The 26,376-nt window shown below is 36.2% G+C and overlaps 1 protein-coding gene across 15 annotated transcripts in view; it reads left to right on the top strand.

The window, feature by feature from the left end:
* The window catches only part of AKAP13 (A-kinase anchoring protein 13), a gene marked incomplete at its 5' end in the record, with an annotated part of 340,854 nt that overhangs the window by 223,205 nt on the left and 91,273 nt on the right, over nt 1–26,376 (top strand). Inside the window, one exon of one of the 15 annotated variants that reach the window (XM_079127356.1) lies at nt 1,670–8,008. The exons of the other annotated variants lie outside the window; for them this stretch is intronic. Within the exon in view, the coding sequence (XP_078983482.1) occupies nt 7,928–8,008 (81 nt within the window). Of the gene's footprint in view, nt 1–1,669; nt 8,009–26,376 lie in introns of those variants that run through there. 15 annotated transcript variants of the gene reach the window in all.

Here is a 26,376-nt window from a genome sequence, read left to right on the forward strand (position 1 = left end):
TAAACAGTACAGGGCAGAACTCCATAAAGTCAGTGCTTCAGAGTCCAGGCACCAGAGTTATACAAAGGAGAGTTATAATGAGGGCTGATATAGGTAGGGAGAGCTAAATAAGCAAAGTGGTATTTGAAAGGTGAGTTTCAGCTAAAGTAGACAAGGTAAGGAATTCCACAAACCAGAGTTATGTGAGCCAGGGGAATTAAAGTAGGAATTAATTTTGGAAGAAATGGAATTTCTTGTTGGTTTCTTCATTACCAAATATTTCTCCTTTGGCTAGTATGAACGTATTCCCAGCCAGGATGTGCACCTCAGGGGTTCTCTTTTGGTCTCTGTGGCAGGTGTTTTGAATAGAATTGGAAGCATATGAAAGGACAATCATACATCTTGCATAGAGATCACTTCGTGCTAATGGCTCTTTTTCTCAGTTATTGCTTAATTGAATTCTTAGATGTACAGTATTTATTACCAGGTTAGCCACTTGATAGCAACCATTATATAAGGATTCACTGAAGGTACTTTCTCTAAAGAAAAAAAAAAATCCTAAGAGAAAACCAGAAAGAAATGAGTATACTCTCAGAGACAGAACTTAATTTTTCACCTATGAAATGGTAGAATATTTAAATCTTGTGTTGAACATCCTATAACTACACCAGAACTACTGTCACCAAGGTCTGTGAGATGTTCGCATAGCAAAATACATCTTTTATTTGCTTGATCTTTTCATAGCATTTGGAACTATTTACCATTTTTTATTTGAAATACTTTCTTTTAGTTTCTTTAATAGTACATGTCTATATTGATTTCTAAATCTGTATGCCTAATTTCGCATCCCTTCTCCTGAGTTCCCGTAACAGTAATTCAACTGCTGATCAGAGTTCCACTGGTATTCTATGAGATGACTCAGATTTACCATGTCCAAAACTGAACTAATCTCATGTTGCCACCTACTTCTCCATTTCACCTTTTAACTAGTTGCCCAGGCCAGAAACCTAGTCAACTGTGACACTTCTTTTCTTCATCCTCTTACCCCAGTGCCTTATACCTTGATAAGGTTATTAAATGTCTTTAGATGCTCAGTTTCTTTCTAGATCTCCACTCTCATCACCTGAATTCAAGCTACTGTCATTTCTCATCCAATTTCTGTAACAGCTTTGTAATTGGTGATTGCTTCTAGTTTGTATATGTTTATACAAGCCATTTGGGTGGGGAAATAGCAAAAGGATATGAATTATTTGAATTGGCTGTTTGATAGTATGGTTAACATGTTTAATAATAATAAAATGAGCTGGGCACGGTAGTGTACAGCTGTAATCCCAGCCATCTGGAGGCTGAGACAGGAGAATTGCAAATTCAAAGCCAGCCTCAGCAACTTAGGTACTAAGCAACTTAGCAAGACCCTGTCTCAAAATAAAACATACAAAAAAGGGCTGGGGTTGTGTCTCAGTGATTAAGCAACCCTGGGTTCAATCCCCAGTACCGATAGATAGATAGATGATAGATAGATAGATAGATAGATAGATAGATAGATAGATAGATAGATAGATAGGAGGGAAAAACAGAGGATAGATAGATAGGAGGGAAAAACAGAGAGCATGTCCTCCTTACCACTAATGCCTGGAGCAGGGAGGATGCTATTATTTATGGTTATTTTACTCAAAAGTTTGCACCTAACAAGTTTCATGAAGTTATAGTAAGAACTCTGCATATGAAATCTTGTGTACTTTATGAAGAAAAAAATTAGAGTAGTTTTTGTTCTTAATTTGTCAGTTTTAGGCTGTCTTATATGATGCTCTTGAGATTATGAAAAAATGCTGCTAGAAGATTAAAAAATAACAGTAAATATGATTTATAGTAAATCAGATATGGCAGTCTTTGGAATCTGGTTTCAGGTACAATTCATGACTGCAGAGAAAAATGGCTATCCAACAGTACACAGCATGCAAGTGTTTCATTTTTCTTTTTGATAGGATTATTAGACAGGTTGAGTAGGATAATGCCATAAATCTAGTATGTATTAATTTCAGCAAGAAATTTTTATTAAATTTTACCATAATTCATAGAAGATGAGGAAATGTGACTCAGGTTTTAGTTAGTTTTGTGTCTGATGGAGCAGCACTTTCTCAGGATTGCTGAGAGATGTATTGCTGTCCTTCCAGGGGAAGCTTTTATAGTGACAGTGTCTGGGTTTCATTGTTAGGCTTGCTTTTCAGGATTCTAGATGAAACGGTTTGAAGAACTACTGTTGTTTCATTGATAGAATGTAGATTCAAGATACTCTTTTTAGGATAAAAAGAGAATAAGTGTGAAAGGATAAAGAGAATTTTGCAACAAAATCACAAGGTTTTAGTATGGTGGAGATCTACTTTGAAAAAAGTCAAACAGAAAAAAAAGATAAAGGCAGTAAGCTTATTTTATAATAAGCTATCCGTCTAGTGATGAGATACTTACATTGAAAACCCATTTGATCTTAATTATCTGGTGTAAGCCATTTTGGAGGATTTTGTCTTGATCTTCCGTATTACAAGATGGACCGTCAATAAATAGTGCTCCACCAAGTATCCTATTGCCAGAGGTTTGAACAACTGTGGGCATCTTGATCCAAAAGATTGTCTTTGAGGAGGGTGATGAGTCATGATGGGTTTCTTCAACTATTTGAACTTCCACCATAAGAAATAACTAATGTTTATCTCAAAAAAGAAAAACTAGAATTAATATACCCATTCATTCTTTAGAACACCTGAATGACAATGGTCATCATCCAGAGATCCTTTAGTCCGTTTTAGTTGTGTTCATTCTGACTTTTGTAAGATATTACTACAGTGAGAAACTATTAAAAAACTACAATATGTTAAAATATTGATAAAGAAATTGAGTCTGTTTAATGCAGTGACATACTTTATGCAATGAGGAATCATTTGTCTTTTTTATTTTATAAATAACATCTTTTCCTGTCCTTTGGCATTTATGTAAAATCAAATACAGAAATATTGATGGTGAGTAATGAGCTCTAAGCTTTCTTTCCCCAAATTTTATCTTAGGCTTTCTCCATTTTAGTTTTATTTCTTTTAATTTGAGGCATTTCTGAAATCACAAAATAAGATATGTAGTTGAAAGCAAGATTTGCTAAATTTAATGCAAACTCATTAGTTTTGTGACTTTGTACAAATGATTTAAACTTTGGATGCTTCTTTTCTTCCGTTGTAAAGTAGTACTAACTCTTGTTGTTTTGATGATGATGGTGGTGGTGGTTGAGACCCTGGTCTCATTGCCCAGACTGAGCTTGAACTCCTGGACTCGAAATTTCCCTGCTTCAACCTCCCAAGTAACTGGTTCTACAGGTGCATGCCACCAAACCTGACCACTTTATAGCTCTTTATGAGGAATAAATAAAATTGTCAGAAATGCTGGATGGCTCACTATTTTTAAGTTAATGAGATCATAGAATAATGAAAATTGTCAACTGTGGTAAAACCTTTCCTTTCTTTCCATTTCGTGTGAAGAGTAGAGGTGGAAGACATGCAAGAATGGTTTTTATAACATGTCATCTTTAAATTTTGAGAGAATGTCTTAATTCCTTTGAATCCACTCACATCCTTGTGAGCTGTACAGCGAGTGATAAAGATTTCTTAGTATCAGACTGACAGTATATAATATTAGAGCAAGAAGGAACTTCAGATAAGATCCAGCATTGAACCCCTCTCATTTTTTCAATCTGGAAATCTAAGTCTAGAGAGTTAATCTATATCCTAAGTTACTCAGAGAGTTAATGAACTCTCCTTAGTACTTAGGAAAACAAAGAACCCTTGATTTTCACTTTAGTATCTTGTATTTCCTGAAGAGACTAAATAGATTATTTGTGACTCATTAAACCAGTCCCCAGTCAAATGCTACTACTCCTTTGTTCATTTTGGAGTGTCCTCACACCACCCTCTTACCAGCCTGTGGTGTTCTGTCTGGGTGTTCAGCATGTCCACTAGGTGGTGTCCTAACTCAGAAACTTTGCTGTGGGACTTGAGAAGGACCTCTCTGCCCTAACTAGAACTAAAAGGACCCACACAGTGTTGACCCATTACAAGTATGGAACAGTCTGAGGTATTATTAGATCTTGTAGTTAAATAAGTAAAGATAAAATTTAATTCATGATCAGAATGCTCTAGTTACATTAAGATGTATAAAATACTTTTAAACTTTGTTTCCTGGCATGTTTAAGAATGTATGTTGAGCTGTATGTGGTGACACACTTCTGTAATTCCAGCAGTTCAGGAGGCTGAGGCAGGAGGATCTTGGGTGCAAAGCCACCCTCAGCAACAGCAAGGCACTAAACAACTTAGTGAGACCCTGTCTCTAAATAAAATACAATAATAGAGCTGGGGATGTGGTTCAGTGGTCTAGTGCCCTTGAGTTCAATCCACAGTACTCACCCCTGCTTTAAAAAAAAAAAAAAAAAAAAATGTATGTGGAGGCTGTGGTGTGAGACAGTGTAGTTGCTTCTTGAACTTGGTAACACCCTGTTGTGGAGGAAAGGTGGGATAGTAGGCACAGAGAGAAGGGAGATAGAATTGATATTGTAAATAACTACTATCACAAGTTCCCAAAATTAAAGCAAAGAGGAAATGTACACAAAACCTTCTTTAAGTTTGTAACTCTCAGCTCTGGTTTAGATGTGAAATGATTGGTTGCTCGGTTTTAAAATCCTAACGGAATAACTGTTCAGTGGTTCCAGATGTTTTTCATAAAAACTTGGAATTGTCACATCAGCAGCAAAAGCACAGAATCTTTCTTCTGTTGGAGAATGCTGAACAGATCCAGAGGGGAAAGCAAAACAGACACCCCTACCCACCCCCTTAGCAATTTTTCCCCACCCAGAGTATTTGTTTTCCAAGAAGGAACAGAAAATGTAAGAACAATGTTTTTGTGTTCAGAAAAGATAGAAAATCTAGATTTATATCCTATACCACAAAGCCTGCAGATAGAAGTAAAACAAGGTTAAGTTATATGTCACAAATAGTAATCAGGGCTATTTCAGAAAATTATATTATTTTGAAACAAGTTTCTCCCAGTTACATAAACTTCCTGAGGACAGAAACCTTGTTATATATTTCTTTTGTTTGCCTCTACTGCAAGGCAGAAAATATCTGTTAAATTGGTAGATTGTCTACATTTAAGTCATTAGTTAGGCTTGGAATAGGAAGGCTTAATGATGATTAAAGTATCTCTGATCCCTAGAGAGATGCCTGGGAACCTTGGAAACAGGAAACATTTGATTCTCATTAAAACAGAAGGGAGTGGCAGCAAAGAACAAACCATATTAAGGACAGAGGGGAGGCAGCTTTGTTTCATATGAGGAGATGAGAGAGTTCTAATTTAGCTTAGTGAAAGTTGTTACAGAAAAGATAATAAATAATTAGTTTTTCTATACACTAAAGCCTACAAGGCCTTTCAATCTTGCCGTGGATCACACATCTTGAAAGTATTTCTAAATCCCTGACCAGATTCCCATACTTTTAGTAAACCTGAGCCAGAATTTTATTTACAACTTTTTAATCTCTCTAATTGTCTTGTTTCTGCTGCTTTGCAGCGTCATCTCTACTGAAAAGCAGCATCTGTTTCATTGTACATGTTGATAACATTATAGAGCCAGTGCTCACTAGGGGCTCTGGAAAAGTCTACCTTCATGCCTGCCATGTGCTCGGGTAGGATGGGAGAGAGAAAAGGCTTAGAGTTTAGATGTAGCTGCAACTGTGGTGTGTTAACAGATTCAAACAATCCTTGCATTCTTAGCTGGGTTTTTCTTATTTCTCTCATTTAAGCTAGTTAGTGATTTGAATGTCTGCCCTGAGGACCTGGTGACTTATCAGACCTTCTGTACCCCTTTTATAGTTCCTAACAAACCTTTTCACCAACTTTGAAGTATTGACCGAAATTTGGATGTTAAATCTCTTTTATTCCTTTCTGTCACAGTATTTGAAGTCCTGTGTTTACTCTGTCCAAGTATAAGGACTGGTCTGGCCAACTCAAAGAAAAGTGCCTGTCAGTTCCTCCTGGGAAGAGAAAAAATCCTCCTTTTTCTGGATTTTTCTCCCGCTTTCCTTTTCTTTCTCGACTCCTTTTTGGTTTTGTATTTTATTTTTCTTCACTCAGTTCTGCTTCCTTCATTTTCCTCCCAACCCATTTATAATCCAATTCAAGTAAGAGAATGCCTGAAGTAAGTACGTTTTATAATAGGTCTGCCCTTGAGGATGTTGGATTAGGGCAACAGCTAGAAAGGTCTGGAATAGTAGGAAAGCAAGCAGATGAAGTAACAGCCACATTCAAGATCCAGTTAATATGAATGAGAGACCGAATGACAAGGAAGTCCTAGGCAGGTGACTTTATTGGTCACAAAAATGTTAAGACACACAAAACCCATTCACTCAATTCCTTTTCTCTTTAATTTTCTTTAAAGCCCCTCTGTCATCCATCCCCTGACACACCCACCCAAAGCTTAACTCTTTTTTTTTTTTTTTTTTTAAACCCATACTGGAGATTGAACCCATGGGTGCTTTACCACTGAGCTACATTGCCAACCCATTTGTTCTAAGATAGGGTCTCCCCAAATTGGTGAAGCTAGCCTCAAACTTGGGATCATCCTGTCTTTGCCTCAGAGCTTAACTTTTTAATTTTTAAACTTTACCAGACATTTTTAAGCCGCTTCTGGATCCTGGAGACATAACTCTGAAATATTTGGCTAACATTTTTTCTCATATTAAATCATTGCTTTGCATTTGGCAGGGAGGTGCTGTGTATACTTTGGTAGTTTGAATTTTCTGTACTTCCTGGAATAGATAAGTCTGTTGTATAGGCTTGTGGTGTTTAGGATGATAGCCCTCCTTTCCTTTATTAGCATACTACCCTGACATCAAAGAACTCCAGTCTAATCTTACAGTGCCTGACAGCCATTTTCATAGGGGATGGTGTAAGAAGGAGGAGCAGAAGGAAGTGGATTGGAAAAGGGAGCTTTGTTTTTCTCCTTTTCGTCTGTGGATGAATCATGTTCCCACCACTGCAATTAGATTTTCAAACCTCCAAGGCTGTGAGTGCAGAGCTGAAAGGGCAAGTAGTGACATTCTTGAGAGAGAAGTTGAAAAAAAAAAAAAAGTCTGGGAGGAGACAGGCAGGGAAGGGCTGGCGCTGGAGGGAGGAAGAAGGGAGGGGGTATTGCAGGAGGAGCCGCCTTCTTTTTTCCCTTCTGCTCTGCTGTCCTCAGTTATTTTCATCTTAAATCAAGAGCAAAATCCTACTACTGCTTTGGTGAATCAGAGACAAACTCTGAAGATTTGAAAAACATCTGCTTTGAAGAATATCTCTTAGCTTTTCCCCCTGTAAGGAAAAATTGGTTTTTCTCGTCTCTGTTGTTTTAAGGAAGAACAATTTAATGAATTTTCCAAAGTCATCCCTTTGAAATAGAGTTCCTTTTCTTTTTTTCTTTTTCTCTCTTTTTGGCAAAGTGCATACTGGATTTTTATTACCTGTTTTTGGGTTTTTTTCCCCACGTATGTCAGCCGTTATGCTCAGACAGTTCATTCTCAGTTTTTCTACCGGACTTATTCCCCATGATGGAGATGGTGTGTGCTTCTCTTTCAGTCAACAACTGCACAATTGGGATCTTGAGGCATTTATTGCTTATATCATGAATTATAAATTCATCATCTCAGAGCTCTAAGGTTGCCAGAAAGTTCTTACTCATTTCAAGGAATTGGATTTTGCTTGGCTTCTTTTTAATTCATTTTCCACCCTTTGAGAGTATATAGAGGTGTCTGGACAACTGAGATCTCCCATCCACCGTGAGAAATTTGGAACTTTGGACTTGTGTGAGCATACTGGTCCCCCAGTTAACAGTGGATATACTTTCCTGCTTTCCTGTGTTTTGCTCTTCTGCATCTGAGCAAAAATGTATGAGCGACACAAGAGGCGTTACAGCCTGTGTGATATCTCCAAAGTGGACAGGACTGTAGATGTGGTGTTGCTGAAGGTAAGAGGGGCAATGCCTCATGCATTATGAAGCTTTCCAAGGTATTTTCTCTCTTTTAGTCCATTAGTAGTGTCTCTGGACTTTCCACATTGGGAGGAATGCTAAGAAAGCCTATGCCAACAGGTGAAGTTAGAAGGGTGAGTTTGAGATTCTTAAAGGAGTGTCTGAACAGAAACAGGGGTGTTCACAAATTGCCATCGAAACACTTTAGAAATGTAAGTTTACTTGCTTTACAGTGGATTCCTATGTTTAGGAGAACCTCATACGTTGGAAAATCACTGAGTGAGAAATTCACCCTCTGAGTTGCTCTTTCCAGGGACGTGTCTTTCCTTCTGTCTCTGTCATTCCTCATAAGTTTCTTTCTCTGTCAGTCTCTCTCACTCTGCCTCCATCTCTTGGTCTCTTTGTCTTTCTGTTGTTTGTTCAGGTCTTTTCTGTCTTGCTTTCATTTCTTTAGGGGAAAGATGGACACGTTAATTTTTTTCAGAAGTGTCTCCAGTTGATCTATTTATTAAGTGGTGAAGCTGCCCTCTTGGCTTGATTTGACTGATTCTCACATTAGCTTCTCATTCTTATTGATAGGTGTATTTGCCTTCTCAACATTATGTGTATGTCTAAGCAAGATGGGAGTGGAGACTCTGGATAGCTAATTGCTCACAGAAGGCAACCTTAAATCTAAAATTAGTAAAGGACTCCTCTAACTGGTAAGATGGAGCCTGGGAATGTTGGACAACTCAAGGAGCACTTTTTGAAAGTTTAGTGGTTTTCTGGCAAAGGCAAGGGAAATTGGAAGCCAACCAATTGCTTCACAGATGCCAAAAGGACCTCAGTCTCTGAACTTGTGAGAGTGTGAATGAGAGGGAGTGATTTTAGACAAAGTAGTAAGACCAAGGAATGTATTTGGAAAGCTAGACACAGAAGCCAGTGAAATACCTTATTGGGAGAGGCACCAGGTAGAGGAGGTATGATTTGTGGTGGAGTGTTGTCAGTGTCCCTCCATAATCATTTTTGGGTGGTGGGGTGGTAGTTTGACTTGTGAAGCATAGGCTGATAGCTTATTGGTAACTTGTTGTTTTGAACTTCTTCCAAGATACCATGTTTTGATTTCTCTGAAATGTGATTTCCTATGATAGAGCACATGTTTTAAAAGTTTCATCCTCATATATGTACTTAGGAGAGCTTAATTTTTAGAACCTTTATTTGCGTAATGCTTTATGTTATTGGAGCAGAAGGGAAAGAAAGAAAAATCTTTTTCTGTGTGTCAAAAGGGAATTGTATATTCAAAATAATGCTAAAATATATAGTACTCTAGTCTAGCGTAGAATGCCAGCCTTTATGAGTGGAACTGAATCAATATAAGCTCAGTGGCCTCAGAGAGGCTATTTTATATTTTAATAAAGTTCTTTCATATACAATATTTCCCAAGTATTTGTCAGGCAGTGACTTTTACCTCATTTTCATATGAAGAACTTGAGTAGCAAAGACATTTTTTTTTCAAGGCTATAGATTATAAATGTTTGTATTCTTTTATTTGTGCCATATTACATTATGAAATACAAGATTCTCAGTAGAGAAAATTGCACTTCAAAGAAAATAGTCATTCTTTTTTTTTTTTTAATGAAAGTTATTTATTACAAATAGGTAAACTCTAGGAGTCCTGAAAACACCTCGCTTCCAGTTTGAAATGATATGAAGACTTTTGGTGTTAGTTGCTTTGAAGATAAGTCAGCATCATTGAGAGCTATATATTTTTTTAAAAAAAATATGTTAAGTACCTATTCCATGGAGACATGGTGCTAAATCCAGGGGGCACATTATTTATCATCTTACTACTTACAGACAGTAAATTAGGGGGAAAAAAAGTACAAACTATCCTAAGTGATTTGACAGAAGTGAGTAGGGTGCTGTGTTAGGGATGAATAGGAAGAATTAGATAGAACAGTCTTTAGCTAGAGGGTCTTCTTTCTAAGGTGCTGACATTTAAAAAGCTGATCTTCAGAGGATGAAAATACACCCACTAAGTCAAGAGAAGTTATTCTAGAAAGAACCAATAGCAGATAGAGTTGCTGAGGAAGAAAAGAACTGACAGGGCTATCATGATGGACGGGAGCATGCTGAGAGACAAGTAGTGAACAGTGTGAGAAGAGCCCTAGGTGGGCCTGGAAAAACAGAGCCTCGACAGCCACAGCAAGGATACTGTAGTCCCCAAAGTGCTGTTATGGTAGTCTAGGCACTCTCACGTGGTTTTGTGGTCCACATTGGAAAGAAGGAAACTGGATATGAGATATAGACATTGAATGTTTACTTTCCCAATCTTTGTCTCATTTTACATACACAAAAATCAGATTTCGATAGCCAGTAATTTTCATTTATAATCAGTGATAGGATATAACCCCAGATAAGACTTTTTCAAAGTCCATGCTTTTTCTCGCTGACCTAGGCATTTTGAGTTGAGCAATTCCTTTTACTACGCAAGTGTGTATACCAACTTTTATTTATACATACATGTTTTTTTTGTATCATAGACTTTTTTTTATATTGGAAGAAGTCTTAGGAGTTTTACCTTGATCACTTCTCTCCTATTGTGGGAATTCCTTTTATGACACTTTTAGACAACGTGACAACAATTAAGTTCATTTTGTCACATTTAGCAGGATTTCCCCATAACTAATATATTCCTTCCTTATCATTCATTAGTGTTTCCATTTAATTTTACAGAATCATTTTGAATTTCAGTGTCTTCTGTCAGTGTTTAAAAAATAAGTATGTTGGGAGCATGTGCCAGTTAAATTTACAAGTGATCATGTTCATGTTTTCACTCCACTTTTATATGTAGAAATTTACTTTTTTGTAAAAAGGATTTTGTCATTTTTCATCTGTTCATTAATATACCTAAGCACTCAGAACATCTCTGAATTCATATTAAAAGCTCAATAAATACTTGTTGATTGAGTACATTAATATTTTAAGATTTTAGAGTATGAATTCATGAGCCTCATTTACATAGATTGTGTTTAATGTGCTGATAAGTTTAACATATGAACATAGAAAAAAATATGCCAAGGAATCACAAGGTTCAAATTGTGAGCCTTTCACTTTGGTATTTCATATTTACAACTCTGTCCCCTCCCATTGACATCCTAATACTTCACTGTTAATTAGCTTCAGAATCCTCATTCTTTGTTATGTACTCATACTTTCTTTGGTTTACTCTGGATTGTGATCTGCTTCCTTTGTCAGTTCTGTATAGTTCGTTTCATGGAAGCTCTTCTGCATCCAGCTTTCTTCTGAGATTTCCCTGAAGCTGGGTGCATTGGTCTTTATGCTCACATGAGCTTGCTGTTGCATCATCATTGGCCCACCATCATTGCAACAGTCTTAGCTCCTTTCCAAAAAATTTTTATAAGGAATAGAACTTCAGTAGATACTGTTCCATGGTCATCTACCCCTCTGTCTCTCAGTCCAGTTACCACATATATATTCCTCTTCCTTGTATATGACAGTCTCTTGGTTCCTTTTTCCTGATGCATACTTTTGACTTTTATAAGTGGCTGATAACTATGAATCATAGACTAAAAAGGAATATGGAAGAATTTTAATAGTTGGCATGGGCCCTTTAGTACCAACATGCCCAGTTTTCTCGACATCCTTCAAAAAGCTAGAACTGACTTCACCTATCAGTGACTGATGAGAGCTTTGCATAGCTAAACTTCAGCTCCTGATGAGCATTCCTGGAAGACATCAAGACTCAGAAACTTACTGAAAAACTAGCATACCGAAAGGAGGGAGGTCAACAATGCATGACTAAATTTGTTACTCTAGAATTTACAGTGATGTTAGCCAGGCCTACTTCTGTTTTCCTAATTTCCTAACTTTGGGTACCTAGAAAAAACTGACTACTAATAGTAACAGTTCTTCATGTTATTAATGATTTATCCACAGCATGTTTTGTAACTAGTAAATCAGAGTGTTAACTGGATGGTTGAAAGATTTGCAACAGTGTTGTGTACATCAAAAGAAAATATTTACAGAGGAGTATAATCCCCTCCCCATCTGTGGTACTTGGGCAGGCAACACAATCTCATTAGCTAAAGCTCAGAAGGAATAGTTTGTCTCTAACTTCATTTCCCACAGAAATATATATCCTTTAAAAGTTGGTCTCCACTTTGCAGCAAAACAAAAAGACATTAGGGGGCTAAGGGTCGAAGGCAGCTACACATATCTACTTGGTTGTAGTCTGATTCCCCTGAAAAGACTTTGTCTCAAGTGTTGACTTCCACCCAGATGGTGGGTTTTTACTTCCCTTTTGTTCAGCCTTGTAACTTTGCCTGGATCTCTTGAGACAGTTGGAGAGGAAGTAGGTACCAGCAGTGGCTGGGAAGGCTGGGTGTAACCATGAGCTGTATTATTAGGATGTTCAGATATAAACAGTAGCAGAATCACTGCCAGAAACAAAAGACATTTCCCTCTTCTGAAAATATGTATTGCTCTATTTTCAGACTGTTGGGAACACATCACGGGTGTAGTTTAGGTCATTGTAAGAGGTCCTTCCATAGCAGGAATGAAAAAGCTATCCGGATAGGTGTGGCATTTCTTCTGAAGTTAACTTTTATCGTTTCATGTTCCCTATACACTGTACCTCACCAGAACTTTGGAAGTTCTGCTCGTCAGGGCAGTACTGTGGGCAAAGAAAAACAGTGACTTAGTTTGTTTTTTAGCTAAAGAATCATAATTGTGATCAGGGCCAAAAATTTGTTTTGTTGACCTCTCTTTTCAAATGATGTAGATAAATTAATATTTAAAATCTGTTTTCCACATTTCCAGTTATTTTAACTCTTCTTCTGTTCTTCCTGTTCAGTCAGTTGCCAGTCAGTTTGGAATCATAACTTGTGATTCCAAAGGGCAAAATTTGGAGTAGGGGGCACTCATCATCATCATATAACTTTCATTTTTTTTTTTCCTCTTAAAACCCAAATTGTTAGCAGTGCCAGCTCTGATGTTTCTTCCTTTTCCACTTCCTAATTCTGCTGACAGAATCTTTTGCCAAGCCTGGTCTCACTCAGAATTGGATAAGAAGAGAGTTGATAGTATAAGGATCAGTTTATTCATTAGTGTAAAACTCTCAGTCTTAGAGGTCACATGTTAGAAAAGATCCTGACATGAGAACAAGCATTCATAAAATAAAAAGATAGTTGGTAATTTTAATTTCCTATAGTGTAAGTTTCAAATGTATTTGTATACATACCATGTATGTGCTTATGTCTTGGCATTTATCTGGCCTATGGGAAGCCCTCAGAATATGTTTCTAAGGGAGCGACACAGTGTGTCCTTTAAGTTGCCTTGGTTGTGTGAGTAAGAATGAAACTGTAGAGTTATTGATGAATAGAACTGAGACTAGGACAAATTAATCTGCCACATCAGTGATTCTGAAATAGGGCAGAAGGAGGAGATGTTTTGTAATCCAGTTTATTTCTCTTTAAGTCACTTACTTAAATAGTAATCACAGTATTCTTCACACATGAATATAATATGTTTGGTATTGCTGTTAAACAGGATGTGGTTGAAAATGCTGATTCATGTTTTGACATTCTTTCCACGCTTATTTCAATATGGAGTTTGTCCTCTGGTTAATGGCATTGGCCATGATTGGTAGCATCTGGCTCAGATTACTGGCTCTGTCTCTGACTTTGTGAGCTTCCTAACTACACACAAGTATGTATATTTCTCAGTGCTGCTCACTCTTTTTAAAGTCATGATAATATATACATAACATAAATTTGCCCATTTTTAGGAATATGGCTCAGCAGTGTTAAGTATATTCACACTGTGGTATAAACATCACCATCAGACATCTTCAAAACTTTCACACCTTCCTAAATTAAAACTCTGTACCTGTAAACAATAACTGCATTCCTCCACCCTGGCAACCACCATTCTATTTTCTGCTTCTAATTTGCACTACTCTGGGTAGCTCATATGATTGGAATTGTTCAATATCTGTCCTTTTGTGACTGTCTCATTTCACTCAGCACAGTGTCTTCAGGGTTCATCTATACTGTAGCCTATTTAAGACTAGATATTCTGAGTATATACTATATTTTGTTTATTCATACACTTGTCAGTGGACATTTAGGCCATTTTAATTGTTTGGCTAATGCAAATAATGCCACTCTAAGCATTGGGATACAAATATCTTTTTGAATCCCTGCCTTCAGTTCTTTAGGCTGTATTCCAGAAGTAGAATTGCTAAGTCATAAAGCAATTGTATATTTCAGTTTTTTGAGGAACTGCCACGTTTTTCCATAGTGGATGTACCATTACATATTCCTACTAGTAATACACAAAGGTTCCACTTTCTGCACATCTTTGCCTACATGTTGTTTTCATTCTTTTTTTTAATACTAACACAATGGGTGTGGAGTGATATCTCATTGTCGTTTCCTTGATACACACTTCTGTGCCACTTGTGTATGTAAGAAGCCAGCAAATACAAGACTTCTAAGCTACTTCCATTTGCAAATAGGTGTTATCAAACATGATTGCCACCTTGTATATGTGTTCTCTGTGTGCTCTGTCTTGGCACACTCTTTTAACCTATTCACTTGAAAGAACAACTGAAACTAGATCCACTCTTTTCTCAAGTCTCCTTAAAATTTTTTAACCTTTTCCAAGACAGGTTGACATCTCAAACTTAACATAATTAAATAGAGTGTATTGTTGTCTTCTTCCCCTCTGGATTTCCTCTATCAATTGTGGACTTATAGTCCGTCTTTATTTCTTACCTTGTTGGATTCTGCTATTTGTACTAGCTCTTTGATGTGCATCTCTTTCGTTCACCAAAGGACATCTCTCCAGTTGAATTACATGCTACTTCTAGACTAGACTAGTTCAAACTTCTCCTAACCGGTGTTTGTGTTCCTGATACTTTTTATTCCCCAATATTATATATTTTTCTCTACAATTCTAGAATTATTTTCCAAGTGCAAAACTGATCCTTTCACTCTCTTCCTTATATGATTGGTGGGTACTAATACTCTTGGTAGGGAATAAAATTTAGCTTTATTGTAGCCATATCTCCTGTTCTTTCCTTTACTTAGACTTTTGGACATCATTGGGATGTGCTCCTGAAAAACATCTAAAACAAAGGTCCCTAATCTGGATTATAATCATGGGTACCAGAACCCCTGATTGTGACATACACATGTGTGTTCCTTATTAAGGGTTCCATGGCTTAGATTCTTGATGGAATCCATGATATAAGAAGCTATGAAGTTCAACCCTACAGTGTCTTAACCATTTTGCTCATACTTTTGTTCACATGGCTGGAATTTCCTGTGTTGCCATCTCTCTTTCTCAATCACATTGCCTACTTTTAAGGTCTGCTTTGTATGCTTCTGTTTTGTTTTTATGCTCGCAGCTTATTTACCTCTTTAAATTTCAGTTATTTCTGTATCTGTTGTCTTTCATCCTCTAAATTTTAATTACCAAGCTACAGGCCACTGTTAGTAAAGGTATCCCACTGAGCCTGATAATTCATAGATTTATATGTGTATATATATGTACATCTGTTATCCTGGGTTTTAGAGGCAGTATAACCCAGACGTTTTACATTTAAAAAGGGTTTCTTAGAGCAGGGCACAGTGGTGCACACCTGTAATCCCAGCAACTTGGCAGGCTGAGGCAGAAGGATCGCAAGTTCAAAGTCAGCCTCAGTAATTTAATGAGGCCCCAAGCAACTTAGACCTTGTTTCAGAATAAAAATAAAAATTTTGTAAAAGTTGGGAATGTTGCTCAGGTGCCCCTGAGTTCAGTCCTGAGTAAATCTCCTGCCCTACCCTCCATCCCCCAAAAAGAAAAAGGATCTTCAGACTTATAAATTCTGGAACCTTTGTACAAATTGTAGTGAAAAATCAAGTTTAGCCATCTTACCTATTGCTGTACTTCTCTCATTGCTGTACAGTTTCTTGTCTAAAGTGAGTTCTCTGAGAATGCTGTCTGCTAGTTCTATGGCTGTACTAATTTGTAGCTAATAGCTTTAAGAAAGAAGTCATTCTTTTTTTTTTTAGGAATGCATTTTTTTTTCTCACATTTTTAATTGATGCATTATAGTTGTACATATTCATGGGATTTGTTATTATATATTCATACATTCACTCAATACACAGTACAATATAATTTGGCCAATATCATTCCCTAGCACTTCCCCCATCCTGCCTTCCATCCCTTGTCCCTTTGATTTCCATGAGCTCCACCCCTATCTTTCTTTTCCTTTTAACTCTCTAGCTTCTGTGAATGAGAGAGAACACAATACCCTTACCCTTCTGAGTTTGACTTGTTATACTTAATGTAATGGTTTCAACTTCCATCCATTTTCCTGCAAATGCCATAATTTCATTTTACTTTATGGTTGTATAAAACTCCATTCTGTATATATACCACATTTTCTTTATCCATTCATCTGTTGATAGACATTTTGGCTAGTTCTGTAGTTTGGCTATTGTGAATTGTGCTGCTATAAACACGTAGTAGGGTAGGCATGTATCACTGTAGTATGATGACTTTAATTCTTCAGGATAAATACCAAGGAATGGTATAGGTGGATCATGTGGTTTCATGCCTAATCTTTTAAGGAACTTTCACACTGATTTCCATAATGGTTGTACTTATTTATAATCCCACCAACAGTGTAAAAGTGTTCCTTTTTTCCCCACATCCTCTCTAGTATTTACTATTACTTGTATTTTTGTTGACTGCCATTCTGACTAGTATGACAGGAAATCTCAGTGTAGTTTTGATTTACACTTTCCTAATTGTTAATGATGTTAAACGTTTTTTCATATATTGGCCATTTGTATTTCTTCTTTTGAGAAGTGTGTTTAATTCATTTGTCCATTTATTAATTGGGTTATTTGATTTTGGTGTAAAGTTTTTTGAGTTCTTCATATATTCTAGATATTAATCAGAAGAATTGCTAGCAAAGATTTCTTCCATTGTGTAGGTTCTCCCTTCACCTTCCTAATTGTTTCCTTTGCTGTGCAGAAGCTTTTTAATTTGATGCCATCCCATTTATTAGCTCTTGGCATTATTTCCTAAACATCAGGAGTCCTATTGAGAATGTCATTGCCTACTTAAAAGTTGGAGTGTTTACCCTACATTTTCTTCTAGGAGTTGCTTCATTTCTGGTCTAATTCGTAGGTCTTGGTTCCATTTTTGAGTTGATTTTTGCACAAGGTAAGTGATAAGAATATAGTTTCATTCTTAAAGATGCCATCTTGTGCTAGCTTTTGCAGTCTTTCTCTGGTACAGAAGTCCTGAATTACCTGAAATTTTACTCTTTTTCAGTATAGATTTTACTTTTAAATGTTTATAAGTTAAACCTGCATTTAGAAAAGAGAACTGACTGAATATGTGCATCATCTGATATTTAATTAGATGACATCTAATTAGAAACAGCAAGCCTTCTCAGCATGTTACTGCACCATTATGTAGGAATCTGTCAGTTCAAAAGATCCCTTCTCTCCCTTCGTACTCAGTTACCCTATCCAGTCCTTGTTAATCACTAACATGCTTTCTGACATTACAGTTTGCTTTTTCTAAAATATCGTGTATATAGAACTGTACAGATCATCTTTGGTGTCTGGCTTTCCCCACCTCCCTTCTTTTGAGCATAATTCTCTTGAGATTGATACATGTTATTTAAATCATGAGTTCCGTTCTTCTTATTGTGAGTCTACTGCATTACATGAATATATGACAGTTTGGCTATCTGAGCTGTTTCTCCTTTGGGTCCATTATAAATTAAGCTGCTATGAATATGCCATTATACATCCTTATGTGAAAACATGTTTTGAATTTTCTTGGATAAAATACCTGTGAGTGGGATGCCATATTATAAATAAGTGTGTTTGACATTATAAGGAATTGCTAGACTGTTTTTAAAGTGGCTATACTAGTTTGGGTTTCCAGCAGTGTTACAGTGTTTCAGTTGCTCCACATCTTTGTCAACACTTATTTTGCCAGTCTTTGATTTTAGCCAACCTAATGGATGTGTACTTGTATCTTAGTGACTTTGACTTGCATTTTCCTGTTAAGCAATAATTATCTATACCTTTTCTTATGCTTATCTGCCATTCATATTTTTTGATGAAATATTCAAGCTGTTTGCCTATTTGAAAAAATGTTATGTTATTGCAAGCTAACGGTTTTTTGTTTTTTCAATGTTCTTAGTAGACTCCTTTAGCAGATTGGTCTTCTGTATATGTTTCTTCCTACCTGTAATTTTCCTTTTCATCTAATTAATGTGGTTTTTGAGGATAAAGTTTTAATGTTGGTATAGTTGAATTTATTAGTTTTTCATTCTATTTTGTGTGTAACTTTAATAAATTTTTGCCTAACCCAAATTCTAAGAAAATATTCTTGTTTGTCCACAAATTTTATAGTGTTGGCTTTGATATTTTCACATGTAATAAAATTTGAGTTCATTTTTTATGGATGGTATAAGGTTTGAGATTTTGGAGAGTTATTTATTTGTGTGTTTACATATGTCTTGTCCACTGTCCAGTTTTGCGGAGGGGTAGGTTGCAAGACAGCCAAAGAAAGTGCTCAAACATGGCAGGGAAGACATGATTTATTGGGAAAACTTACAAAAGATCAAAGCCTATTCCAAGAGGAGTTTAGTGGTGACAGATAGTACCTCCGTCCCTCATCATATTTTGCCAAGCAGTGTCTTCTCTCCCTCCTGGTGTTTGTCCAGACAAGTTACATGTATCCCTCAGTTCAGTGCCCCCAGTTTTGCTTTATAGGATAGGCTGCAGAAGCTGTGACATCATCAGCATTATCTTGCTTAGTTTGTTCAATCAGCATCCTAAGAAGCAACTGTCCCAGTGTATATACAGAAAAGTATGTACAGATAACACTAACTTAACCTTAATTTCCCAGTGTGAGTAAGAGAGAGCCAGTGTCCTTCAAGATATTATGTATCTGGACTTTCTGGCCCAAGGTTACTCTTATTGTTCCCTTAACTGGGCTGGGTTTTTGGGAACAAAAGGGAGGCATTCAGGGACAGGGTGTTTACTTTCCCCCCTTTCCATTAGGGATGATACAGCATATGTACATTCAGTTGTGGCAGCATTATTTGTTCATATAAGTATTTTCGCCCTTTAAAATGTGTTGACATCTTTGTCAAAATCATTGAGCTATCTCTATGAGAGTCTGTTTTGTGGCTATTCTGTTTTCTATTGACCTGTGTGTCTCTCTGATTTGATTGATGTGACTTCTGTAGTAAGTTTTGAGATCATGTAATAATTCGGGAGAAACTAACAACTGTAGGAGTTTTCTGATCTGTGCACATGGTATCTCTTTCTATTAATTTGAGCCTGCTTTAATTTCTTTCAGCCAACGTCTCATGGTTTTCAGAGTACAAGTCTTATTTGTTTTTTCTTAAAATTTTCCCTCATTATTTTCTGTCCTGATTTTTTTTTTAAGTTTTTTGTAGTTGTAGATGGACAGAATATCCCTATTTTATTTTTGTTAATTTTTATGTATTGCTAAGGATTGAACCCAGTGCTTCACACATTCCAGGCAAGTGCTCTGCCACGGAGCTACAGCCCCAGCCCCTCTGTTGGTGGTTTTGCAAACAGTATGGCTTTTACTTTCAATTTGAGTTTATGCTCATTTATCGCTCTTTATAGAACTAGTATCCATTTTGGGGTGGGGATATGGACTATGTATCTGGCACTTTGCCAAATTATTTATTCTCATGTCATTTTGGTAAATTACTTAGGATTTTTCTACATAGAGAGTCATGCCATCCATGAATACAGAAAATTATATTTTTTCATTTTATTTCTTTTTCTGATTTGATGCAATGAGTGGGACTTCCAGAATGATATTGAATAGAAGTAATGAAAGTGAACATCTTTGACTTGTTCCCTATTACAAATGAAAGCATTTAGTCTTTTCACTGTAAAGTATGATGCTAATTGTAGGGTTTTAGTATAGATTTCCCTTATTGGGCTGAGAAGTTTTCTTTCCGTTCCTAATGTTCTTAGGATTTTTAATCATGAATAGATGTTGAATTTTGCCAAGTTTTTTCATCTATTAAAAATCATTAGTTTCATTTGTTTTCTAAACTAACCTTATATTCTTGAGATTAGCTCATTTGTTCACAGTGTCTTGATCTTTTACATAAATTGCTTGATACAATTTATCTAATGTTTTGTTGAGGATTTTTATATTTATGTCCTTGATTAATACTGATCCAGGAGTGGTACTGGGGTTATGAAACAAGCTGTGTGCCTTTTCTTCTATTTTGTGTAAGAGTTTGTATAATTTTTATTAGAATATAAATACAGAGATTTTATTTTGTATACTTTTTCTTCAGTCATGAGAATTTTTATTTTATAGCCTGCATTTTGATTCATTGTACACAAATGGCATACAACTTTTTGTTTCTATGGTTGTGCACCATGTAGATTCATACCATTTGTGTAATTATACATGTACATAGTGTAATGATGTCTAATTCCACATCTTTCATATCCTTGCCTCCTACCCCCTCTCATTTCCCTCTACATAATCTAAAGTTACTCCATTCTTCTTTAACCGCCCCCCCTCCCATCCCCATTATGTATCATCATCCTCTTATCAGGGAAAACATTCAGCCTTTGATTTTGGGGAATAGGCTTATTTCACTTAGCATGACATTCTCCAGTTCCATCCATTTATCTGTAAATGCCATAATATTATTCTTTATGACTGAATAATATTCCATTGTGTATTTATACCACAGTTTCTTTATCCATTCATCTGTTGAAGGGCATCTAGGTTGGTTCCACAATCTAGCTATTGTGAAATGAGCTGCTGTAAACATTGATGTGACTGCGTTACTGTAGTATGCTAATTTTAGGTCCTTTGGGTATAAACTGAGGAGTGGAATAACTGGATCAAAAGGTGGGTCCATTCCAAGTTTTCTGAGAATTCTCCACACTGCTTTCCAGAGTGACTGCAACAATTTGCTACTCCGCCAGCAATGTAAAAGTGTGCCTTTTTTCTCACATCCACACCAACATCTATTATTGTTTGTGTTCTTGAGAATAGCTATTGTAGTTGGAGTAAGATGAAATTTTTAGAGTTGTTTGCATTTCTCTAATTACTAGAGATGTTCAACACTGTTTTACATATTTATTAATCGCCAGTATATCTTCTTCTGTAAGGTGTCTAGTTCTTTGGTCCATTTATTGATTGGGTTCTTAGTATTTTTGGGAAGGTTTTTTAAGTTCTTTATAAGTTTTGGAGATCAGTGCTCTATCTGAAGTGCGTGTGGAAAAGATTTCTCCCACTCTGTAGGCTCTCTTTTCACATTATTAATGATATCCTTTGCTGAGAAAAAGCTTTTTAGTTTGAATCCATACCATTTATTGATTCTTGCTTTGATTTCTTGTACTTTGTGAGTCTTGTTAAGGAAGTCTGGTCCTAAGCCAACATGATGAAGATTTGGGCCTACTTTGTCTTCTATTTGGTACAGGGTCTGTAGTCTAATTCCTAAGTCCTTGATCCATTTTGAGTTGAGTTTTGTGCAGGGTTAGAGATAGAGGTTTAATTTCATTTTACTGCATATGGGTTTCCAGTTTTCTCAGCACCATTTGTTGAACAGATGATCTTTCTCCATTGTATGTTTTTGGCTCCTTGTCTAGTATGAGGTAACTGTACTTATGTGGGTTTGTTTCTATGATATTTATTCTATACCACTGGTCTACCCGTCTATTTTGGTATCACTCCCATGCCATTTTTGTTACTGTTGCTCTGTAGTATAGTTTAAGGTCTGGTGTTGTGATACCTCCTGCTTCGCTCTTTCTGCTCAGGATTGCTTTTGCTATTCTGGGTCTTTTGTTCTTCCAGATGAGTTTCATGATTGTTTTCTCTATGTCTATGAGGAATGTCATTGGGATTTTAATTGGTATTTCATCGAATCTGTATAGTGCCTTTGGTAGAATGGCCATTTTGACAATGTTAATTCTGCCTATCCAAGAACATGGCTGATCTTTCCATCCTCTAAGGTTTTCTTCAGTTTCTGTCTGTAGTGTTCTGTAGTTTTCATTGTAGAGGTTTTTCACCTCTTTTGTTAGATTGATTCCCAAGTATTTTATTTTTTTGAGGCTATTGTGAATGGAGTGGTTTTCTTAATTTCTCTTTCAGAGGATTCATCACTTATGAACAGAAATGCATTAGATTTATGTGTATTGATTTTATATCCTGCTACTTTGCTGAATTCATTTATTAGTTCTAGAAGTTTTCTAGTGGAATTTTTGGATCCTCTAAATATAGAATCATGTCATTGGCAAATAGTGACAGCTTGAGTTCTTCTTTTCCTATTTGTATCCGTTTAATTTCTTTGGTCTGTCTAATTGCTCTGGCTAGTATTTCAAGGACGATGTTGAATAGAAGTGAAAGAGGGCATCCCTGCCTTGTCCCAGTTTTTAGAGGGAATGCTTTCAGTTTTTCTCTGTTTAGAATGATGTTGGCCATGGGCTTAGCATAGATAGCCTTTACAGTGTTGAGGTATATTCCTGCTATCCCTATTTTTTCTAGTGTTTTAAGCATGAGGTGGTGCTATATTTTATCAAATGCTTTCTCAACATCTGTTAAAATAATATGATTCTTAACTTTAAGTCTATTGATGTGATGAAGCACGTTTATTGATTTCTGAATGTTGAACCAACCTTGCATCCCTGGGATAAACCAATATCTTTTTAATATGTTTTTGTATATGATTTGCTAGTATTTTGTGAAGGATTTTTACATCTATGTTCATCAGGGATATTGGTCTAAAGTTTTCTTTCCTTGATGAGTCTTTGTCTAGTTTTGGTATCAGAATGATCCTAGCTTCATAGAAGGAGTTTGGAAGGGTTCCCTCCTTTTCTATTTCCTGGAATACTTTGAGGAATATTGGTATTAGTTCTTCTCTAAAGGTGTTGTAGAATTCGGTTGAGAATCCACCTGGTCCTGGGCTTTTCTTGGTTAGTAGGCATTTCGATGGCTTCTTCTATTTTGGTGCTTGAAATTGATCTGTTTAAATCGTGTATGTCTTCCTGATTCAGTTTGGGAGGATCATATGTCTCTGAAAGCTTGTCAATGCTTCAGTATTTTCTGTTTTGTTGGAGTATAGATTTTCAAAGTAGCTTCTAATTATGTTATGTATTTCAATGGTGTCTCTTGTGGTATTTTCTTTTTTATCACTAATTCTAGTAATTTGAGTTTTCTCTCTCTTTTTTAGTGTGTCTTAGGATTTATCAATTTTGTTTACATTTTCAAAGAAACAACTTTTTGTTTTGTCAGTTGTTAAATTGTTTCTTTGTTTCAGTTTCATAGATTTCATCTCTGATTTTAATCATATTCTGTCTTCTACTTTTGGTGTTGATCTGTTCTTTTTCTAGGGCTTTAATGTTAGGTCATTTAGTTGTTGACTTTTTATTTTTTTAATGTATGAGCTCAATGCAATGAACTTTCTCATAGTACTGCTTTCAAAGTGCCCCAGAGATTTTGATATATTGTGTCGTTGTTCTCATTTACCTCTAAGAATTTTTTATTTCCTCCCTGATATCTTCTGTTATCTTTGCATCATTCAGTTGCATATTATTTAGTCTCCAGGTGTAGGAGTTCTTGTTTTTTATTTTACCATTAATTTCTAATTGCATTCCATTATGGTCGGATAGAATACAAGGTAGTATTGATTTTTTTTTTTTTTTAATATTTACTAATGGCCTCTTTTTGACATAGCATATGGTCTATTGGAGAAGGATCCATGAGCTACTGAGAAGAAAGTGTATTTGCTCGATGGTGGATGAAATACTGTATACATATCTCTTAAGTCTGTGTCATTGATTGTATTATTTAATTCTATAATTTCTTTGTTTAGTTTTTGTTTGGAGAATCTATCCAGTGGTGAGAGCAGTTTGTTAAAGTCACCCAGTATTATTGTGTTGTGGTCTATTTGATTTTCAAAATTGAGAAGGATTTGTTTGATGTACATAGATGCTCCATTGTTTGGGTCATAAATATTTAAAATCATTATGTCTTGCTGGTTTATGGATCCCTTAAGCAGTATGAAATGTCCTTCTTTATCCCTTTGGACTAACTTAGGTTTAAAGTCCACTTTATCTGATATGAGGATGGAAATCCCCGCTTTTTTACTGAGTCCATGTGCGTGGTAGGTTTTTTTCCATCCTTTCACCTTTAGTCTGTGGATGTCATTTTCTATGAGATGAGTCTCTTGAAGGCAGCATATTGTTGGGTCTTTCTTTTTAATCCAATCTACTAGTTGATGTTTTTTGATTAATGAGTTTAGGTAGTTAACATTCAGGGTTATTATTTTGATATGATTTGTATTCCTGGTCATTTTGGATTATTTTTGGTTTTTAACCTGACTTGGTTTCTCCTTTGATTGGCTTTTCCTTTAGGAAATTTCCTCCTTTGTTGACTTGTATTGTCATTTTTCACTTCCTCCTCATGAAGTATTTTGCTGGGAATGTTCTATAATGCAGGCTTTGTATTTGTAAATTCTTTTATCTTTGGTTTATTGTGGAAAGATTTTATTTCATCATCAAATCTGAAGGTTAGTTTTGTTGGGTATAGGATTCTTGTTTGACAACCATGTTCTTTCAGAACTTGAAATATATCGTTCCAGGCCCTTCCAGCTTTTAGGGTCTCGGCTAAGAAATCTTCTGATATCCCTATTGGTTTCCCCTTCTATGTAATCTGATGCTTTTCTCTAGCAGCCTTTAAAATCCTATCTTTATTTTTTATGTGAGGTATTTTCATTATAATGTTCCTTGGTGTGGATCTGTTGTAATTTTGTGCATCTGGTGTTGTGGTATTTGGTTTTCCATTTCATTTTTCAGGATTGGGAAATTTTCTGGTATTATTTTGTTGAACACATTGTTCATTCCTTTGTTTTGTATCTCTATACCTTCCTCAATCCCAATAATTCTTAAATTTGGTTTTTTTCATGATATGCCATAATTCTTGGAGGTTCTGTTCATGATTTCTTATCATCTTCTCAGTTTAGTCAACTTATTTTCAAGATTAATTATTTTCTCTTCATTGTCTGAGGTTCTGTCTTCCATGAAATCTATTCTGTTGATGATGCTTTCTATTGAGTTTTTATTTGGTTTATTGTTTCTTTCAAGTATTTGTTTTGTTTTGTTTTTTTGCAGAAACACTACCTCTCTATCAAAGTGCTCTTTTTCTTCCTGCATTTGCTTTTTTAACTGTTTATTGGAATGATCATTCGTTGCCTGAATTTGCTCTTACCACATCTTTTGCTTCACAGATTGTTTTAATTATGTAGATTCTGAACTCCTTCTCTGTCATTTCTATTGCCATGCTGTCATTGGATTCTTTTAATATAGCATCTTGATTTGTTAGGGACACTTTCTTCCCCTGTTTTTTCATATTGTTTCTGTGTATTCCCCTCTAGAAGTAAAGATCTAAGGTATTGAAACTTCCCCCCTCTAGGCTTATTGTGAATGTACATGTTTCCAATACCTCTCCTTTGACAGGGAGATCAATATTAGCAGCACCCAATACAAACAATATTCAGCCCTAGAACAGATAGCCCCTATGAAGATGTTAACAGTATTGTAATAAACAGGATGAGTTCAATTATTATCTACAGTATAGCCAATTGACTTGCAATGAGCTCTACAACCTCTAGTGGTGGATGAGGAAGATGGGGAGGGGTGTAGGATATAACCTTTAAAGGGATAAGATGTGAGCATATAGAGGTACTAGATCAAGGGAAGTGTGAGAGCAGGATCAAAAGAAGTTAGTTTTTAGCCTGAGAAAGGGGAGAAAGAGACTTGGAGGAAATGGGTAAATAAAAAGAAAATACAGTGAGGAAAAAAAAAAAGAATAAATAATAAATTAAAAAAATTTTTTAAAATCTATGGTTCACAGCCATCCACCACTCAAACCTCCCAGACCTTAGTGTGTCCATGCAAGCATGGTACCTGTCAAAGGGCCTCCAGTCTCCTGCAGGTGTCTCAAGACAGGAACTGCCCCACCCAAAGATGGTGGCCATGCCCTCAGGGATAATTCAAAATTTCTGCACCAGCCTCCAGACTTGCTGGGGAGCCATATTGGGGATGGGCAGAGGACAGGTGCTGAGTCCTCACAGGGCAGGCGGGTGCTGAGGTCCCAGAAGCGGTGGGGGCCAGAATTTGTATTATTTTTCTCCTTAAATGTTTGGTAGTTTGGTGGAGTTCACTACTAAAGCCCTCTGGGCCTAGAGTATTCCTTTTAAGAAACTTGTAAACTATGAATTAATGTGTTTAGTAGAATAAGTCTAACAAATTTGTTTTTGTCTTCTC

Source organism: Sciurus vulgaris (genome assembly GCF_902686455.1).
Source record: "Sciurus vulgaris genome assembly, chromosome: 2".
NCBI classification, from domain to species: Eukaryota; Metazoa; Chordata; class Mammalia; order Rodentia; family Sciuridae; genus Sciurus; species Sciurus vulgaris.